Source organism: Mandrillus leucophaeus, unplaced genomic scaffold (assembly GCF_000951045.1).
Source record: "Mandrillus leucophaeus isolate KB7577 unplaced genomic scaffold, Mleu.le_1.0 Scaffold80, whole genome shotgun sequence".
Lineage (NCBI taxonomy): Eukaryota > Metazoa > Chordata > Mammalia > Primates > Cercopithecidae > Mandrillus > Mandrillus leucophaeus.
This window is the reverse complement of record NW_012108697.1, coordinates 2,130,550-2,137,196: the sequence shown is the minus strand read 5'-3', so window position 1 is coordinate 2,137,196 and position 6,647 is coordinate 2,130,550. Positions and strand designations below refer to the sequence as shown.

At 45.1% G+C, this 6,647-nt stretch overlaps 1 protein-coding gene across 2 annotated transcripts in view; it reads left to right on the top strand.

Moving 5' to 3' along the window:
• The first annotated feature begins 687 nt into the window (after window positions 1–687).
• HABP2 (hyaluronan binding protein 2) overlaps window positions 688–6,647 on the top strand; it is a 37,831-nt gene continuing 31,871 nt past the window's right edge. Inside the window, exon 1 of one of the 2 annotated variants that reach the window (XM_011967519.1) lies at window positions 688–819. Coding sequence is in view for 1 of the 2 variants with exons in the window: in XM_011967518.1 (XP_011822908.1) it covers window positions 2,995–3,063 (69 nt within the window). In the remaining variant the exon portion in view is untranslated. Of the gene's footprint in view, window positions 820–2,850; window positions 3,064–6,647 lie in introns of those variants that run through there. The other variant, XM_011967518.1, reaches the window with a different exon arrangement.

Below are 6,647 nucleotides of genomic sequence, written 5' to 3'. Positions count from 1 at the left end.
GTAGGTTAGTTCCAGCTCCCCAGATAAAGACATATTACATGATTAGCCAGCCTCTTTTGTCCTTCTAAATTAAAAAAGATTAAGTATATTTTAGAGTATTCTCTCCTTTAAGACCAAATGTAGAAATTTATTTAATTTCACTTTGTCATGATAACAAAACTTTAGGGAAATAAGAGACAATATGTGGAAGGCCTGCAGTTGTTACAAAAAGAGCAAAATTGTTCCCTTTTGTTTGAAAATAAAGAGAAGATTACATGTCAGGGAAATTAATCTGATTACAAAGATGAACAGCAAACTCACCAGGTCACTTCCTGTTGACACAGGAAGAAAAGCTTCTGGCTTGTTTTCTGGGAATCTCTCCACAAAGTCAGAAGGTCAGTAATTCACACCAGGCGGTGGAGGGGAAGAGAGACGCCTGAGTCTCCTGAGTGATTTCGTGGTTTGGCTTGCCTGAACATTTCCGTTTTTGTTTTTTACCGTCTGTACAAACACTGTGAAGACTCCAGCAAAGTCCTCATGTGTGCTGCCTCCTTGGCGCTTGCTCCGGGATCAGGTAACCACCAACAAAATCCTCAGCACTGCACAGATATCCTGTTTAACCACCATGTCACCGTGGCCACAATGTCATCATAGCCACCTCCCATCCTCCCGCCCATGAGGATTTCTATTCCATCACCTTGTTTCACTCTTTTTCGTAGAAATCACTAACGAAAATTGACTGTTTACTTTTTCACTCTCTGCCCATCCCCTCCTCAACCAGTTCACACACCTGCCTCCTTCTCCCCACATCACCAATGCCTGGCTCACAGCAGAGCCTCTGTAAGTATTTGATGAATATTAATGGAGTGTTCATGAATAAGTTGACGTGTGCTTAAAATTTCACAAATGCTTTTAGTTTTTCACATCCAGTTTTTCCTTTCACATTGAGTTGGCTATGCTATCTAAGGAATCCTGGTGATAACGTGTCCAACTGTCACGTGAATAAAGTGGTTATTCATTTGTTCATTCCAGCCAACATAAATTTATTGAGTGCCTATCCAGTTCTGGGCACCTATGCCAAGGATTCAATGGTGATCGAAACAGAGGGCCTGCTCTTCCTGAGGGCCTGCTGTCCTGAGTTTTCAGTCTAACAGCTAAATAAGGAACATAGGAAACAATAGGGACAATGGGGAACAAATATTAATGAAATAGCAATACAGCTGTGACATTACGACCTCGATAAATGCTGTAATGAAGAAATGCATGCAGGGCTTCTGAGGAAGTAATGTTTGAGCTAAAAGATGGAAGATGCATTAACTAGGAGAGTTAACGAAATTAACTTGCTCAAGAGTGAGCAGCGTTCTAGTTAACAGATTTATGATTGTCATAAGGATTAGAGGAAGGACAGAGTAAGACTAGAGAAGAACTTTCTAGGAAAAGGGACTACAGCTAGGCGTGGTGGCTCACGCCTGTAATCCTAGTACTTTGGGAGCCGGAGGCGGGTGGATCACCTGAGGTCAGGAGTTTGAGACCAGCCTGGCCAAGATGGCAAAATCCCATTTCTACTAAAAATACAAAAATCAGCCAGGCGTGGTGGCAGGCACCTGTAGTCCCAGCTACTCAGGAGGCTGAGACAGGAGAATCACTTGAACCTGGGAGGCGGAGGTTGCAGTGAGCCAAGATCATGCCACTGCACTCCAGCCTGGATGACAGAGTAAGACTCTGTCTCAAAAAAATAAAAAAAGAAAAAGAAAAAGAGACTACTAACATGGGCATGTATTATGGTGATCAGGTGGATGGGGATGGTGCAGGGGATGGGGTGGGGGGAGTTGATGGCTGCCTAAAATAGAATGGATAAAAGAAAATAAGTTATTTAGGAGGTAAAATGGCAGGACCAGGACTTGGCCAGTCCTTCAAGGCTCGTCTGGTGACTGGGGCATTCTTCCGGGCTCGGACCTGTGAGGCCCTCCCAGGCTGGCAACTTGGCTTTCAGAAGTAGATGCAACCACTGACGCAGTCCTCGTGCCAAACAGGGATAGCAAATGGGGGAAGGGCTGGGCAGGGGGCATGGGTGAGCACGTCCTCCGCTGGCAGCAGCATTTCAAAATCTGGATTTATGGCTCAGGTCCGGAGGATTCCTGGAACCCAGGCATAGATTACTGTGGGCAGTCAGTTGTTTACAGGAGATCAAGATCATGCCTATTAAGGAGATCAATTGTGTCCACAAGAACCCACACTTAATAGGTAATTGCTGCTTAATAGAACTCTACCTGCAACCAGCATAACTAAATAAGGAACATAGGAAACAATTGTCCCGAAATATGAACACCATGTTGTTTTTTCCTCCCCTTGATCAAAGAAAGACTCCAATGAAAGGGGAAAAATAATTAAAAAGTAAAAGCCTTATGTAATGAGGTTTAAAAGAAAACTTTTGAAGGCAACAAGCAACTGTGGGCAACACTTCAAAGGGCCCAGAATCAATGTTTGTCAATAGCAGTTTTGCATCCTTTAATTTATCTCTCACGAATATAAAGTGTGATGTTATTAGGAACCCATCCATGCCTTAATTCTGTTTGCGATTTGATGAACCAGAAGTCTATTAACATTCTGTACAAACGGCACTGGCAGAGGCCTGTGGCACAGGCTTCACCTGATCTTTTATCCTGAGGCTGGGATGCTAGTTACACTGTCAGGCTTTCTGCACCGAACACCCAGCAGCTGCCGTGTGCACCGTGGAGCCGGGGGCTCTTTATGTCAGCTACTTTCTTTGGAGAGTTTCTCCCCAGAAGAGAAACCACCTCATGACTCAGCCCAGCCCCAAAGTTGCCATTTGTTTAATCAAGATAGTTGGTTTGCAAAACATTAAACATTAAACAGTATTTGATGCCTAGTTAATAATTTGCATCCTCTTCATTTGTTCCTGAATCCTTGGAGACTGACATTTTTCCCCCCTAAAGGCATAGACAACAAAAGAAATTTTATTGAGAGCAAAACACAAGTCCTTAAACTACAAAGATGTTTGCCAGGACGTCTGATCTCCATGTTCTACTGTTAATGGCTCTGGTGGGAAAGACAGCCTGTGGGGTAAGTGTTCTTTTCTAATAACTGTAGTTGAGAGACTCTGAAGTTTACTAGGAGGACAAGGCTAGGCTGGGAGTGATGAGAAACTTCAGAGTGAAAGGCTGGAGTTGCCAAGTTGGAGATGTTCTAACTACAAGAATCAGTGCAGGTCTGTGGCTTGGTTTCTTTTGAACAGCCACTCCCATGGGAACATGTGTCTGACTTGAGCCACCTTGGAGCAGAGACTCGATGAATGCATTCCAGCAAAGGAGACTGGGGCAAGAAAATGTGCCCCAGGGCATGTGCTGTAACCTGTCGTGGATCTCATAGACCCCTTTGAGAAGCCATGGAAAGCTATAAACTCTCTCCCCAGGAAAATATACCTATCTATCGGTGTTGACACACACAGCTTTCCAGCGATTTGGGGCTGACACTACGGTAAGAACCAATGCACTGTGGCCTTAGAGGGGACGCCTGCTGACTGCAAACGATCCTGGAAATGGGTCTGCATAAATCGTTTGGATTTGGGGAGAAGCTTTGTGTTTAGTACTTTGTCTCCTTTTTCCCATGACAGCAGTGGATGAGGCAGAGAGGGTGAGCAGGGGCCCAAGGGAGGTTGCAGTGAGCAGGGAAGGGAAGTCCCGTCAGAGAGTGTTGAATGGAGGACTCAGGACCTTAGGGAGCCGATGACTTGTCAAGATGTTAGTTCCTTCTGCGTGCCGTGGTCCAAGAGTGTCTGATGGATCTCTGCGGGCATGTGAAAGAGGGCCTTGCACAGAAATAGAGTCTCCTGGGCGTTCCGTGCTGGTTGTAGTCTGAGGCATGAATGTAGGCTTTGGGGCCAGGGTTTGAATCTCAGCTTTGCCACATTCTAGCTGTGGAATGTTGGGCAAGGAACATAATCTGTCTGAGCCTCAGTGTTGTCTTCTGCAGATCAAGTGCTAACCTCTCATAGATTTGGGGAGGGCTGCAATTAAACAAGGTCATGTATGTGGCTTGCAAATAAATGTGAGCTCTACTCCCTTAAAATGTCAAGTATGAACACAACTTCTCTATAAAAATCAGGGAGTGCTCCGCCTTGTTGGGGAGGGGCGCTAGAAAGCGGGCAGAGGATGAGAACTGAAATAGCAGTCATAACCTCTCTGTCTTATTGAGTACCTTTGCATTTTGTTCCCCATTTCACTCCACAGAGCATTTCCTGAAGGAAGCAGATTAAGTTACAGGTTTTCTGATTAGCATGTTTTTAAAACAATAGCTTCTCCTTTCTTTTCCGTCAACTGTGCTCAGACACCTATCTTAGCTCTGCATTAAGTTGCCAAGTGACTCACTTCTGAAAGGGTTTTCTTTTCAAATCATGACTTGTGTGTGTGTGGTGGCTGCAATTACAAATTGTTGTCAAGCCCCTACATCATTTGATGGCTTGTTGGGTGTCTGAGGCCGAGACACAGCAGAAATACCACAGGTCTAGAGAAAGGCAGGAGAAATCATCGGAGGCCCACACGGGGCCCAGAGAACATACCAGTCGGAAAGAATTAGATCCTAAACTTTGCAGGCAAGGAGAAACGTTGACACAGTCTGTTTGAAGTTCACAAAAGGATAATGGTCCCGAAAAATCCCTTTTTTGCAAACCCTAGTGAATTTTTAGGGTTAGCAATGAAATTATAAGTCAATAATGGATAAAAGAGAAAATATGAGAGTTAGCCTTCAGGCAATGAGCTTAGTCAATTCCAAAGAGAGGATTCGGGGCTTTGGAATGCTTTCTTACCCCAGATGTGTGCCAGACAGGTGGTCGGAAAGGCGGCTTGTGTTCCACAGGCCGGCACACAGACATCGGGGGAGAGTGGCCAAGTCGTTCAGATGCTTTGGAGAGTTCGGGGCATCATGAGGGGTAAAGAAGCCACATAGCCAGCTGGGCTGGGTGGCCTCTCCAGCCCCACACAGCTAAAAGTCATAACTAACTGCTACCATTTAATGAGGAGTCCTGAGTGCTAGCCCCTGAACTTTCCATGAATTAGTTCATCTCTGGAAGGACCCCAAGAAGTAATTCCTACTATGCTCCCATTTTACAGAAATGAAGCTGGAAAACTGGGCCAGTCCCAAGTCATATAGCTGATGAGTGGCAGAGCTGAGCTCTAGATTACAGACTGGTTCCCATGTAGCCAGTCTCTTGTCTGGGGCCCTGGGTGAGGATGAGATTTCTTTGGCTCATACAGCTTCAGGGGCATGGCTTTCTCTGTAGCGAAAGGAGGCTCTTAGACCAGGCACATGTTTGCTGGGTGAAGCGTAATGGACTCCATGTGTCTCCGAAACTCCAAAGAAAGGCAGCTGCAAGATCTGTGGTCACTATTCATTGGAAAGATGCCCAGGTACTCTCCCGTGAATTCAGATCATGTAGCAAATGAGGACTGTTCTTTGGAATCACCTGTCATGGAGATTTTTATTCTGATATCCACTAGCCCAAGAGATACAGGTCAAAAATCATTGCTGTGAACTCCAGGGCATCATTCATGGTGTCTTGCTGTTCTAGTCGAGATTTGGTGTTTCTAACCTATCATTTTTGAGCACCTGTCCAGCACAGCCTCATATCATTATCCCTGTCTTATGGATAAGATACAAACCCAGAGATGTTAAACTAACTTTCCGGCCAGGATTGGGGCCAGAACTGTCTGACTCCACGTTCATCACAGGAGGCCTGCTAAACTGTAAATAAGGCATGGACTGTCTTAGAAATCTCTTCTTGCTAGGATTCTTCGAGTGATTTGGGGCCCAGCTGGGCTCAGCCATAATGGAATTTGACCTCTCCAAACCCAGAAACCAGAGGACAATGCTTGTCAAGCTTGCCTGCTTACTCAGCCCATCCCTAGAAAGGAGGAAAGACAAAGGCTTCTCTCCCCTGCCAAGGAGGTGCTTTCAATTAAAACAATGTTTACATTTCTGGGCTTTTGAAACCCTAGAAGTCTAGAATCTTCCCAGGTATAGAGCCACAGAAAAGTCTGCCTAGGTCAGAAGTTGCAAATTGGCAGCTTGAAATACACTTTGCTCACAGCTCAAGTTTAATTTGGTGGGTAGAAGATTGGCTCAAAGAGAATTTTAGTTTTATTTTCATTGCTTGGCCACATTTGAAAATCGGAACACAGAACATTTCCCATAAAGATACAGATTCCCAGCTTTTCTTGAAAATCAGACATCTGAGTAGCACTGGGTTCCCATTCTTGGCTGGCACCATGGAGAGGGCTTGCCACTGCTGCTGTTATTAGAAGTTTGAGGCCAGGCGTGCTAGCTCATGCCTGAATCCCAGCACTTTGGGAGGCCAGGGTGGGAGGATTGCTTGAGGCCAGGAGTTTGAGACTAGCAACATAGCAAGACCCTGTCTCTACCAAAAAAAAAATTTTTTTAATTAAGCAGGTATGGTGGTACATGTCTGTAGTCTCAGCTACTTGGGAGGCTGAGGCAGAAGCATCACTTGAGCCCAGGAGGTGGAGACTGCAATGAGGAGAGAAGGTGCCATTGCATCCTCTCTCAGAAAGAAAGAAAGAAAGAAAGAAAGAAAGAAAGAAAGAAAGAAAGAAAGAAAGAAAGAAAGAAAGAAAGAAAGAAAGAAAGCTGAG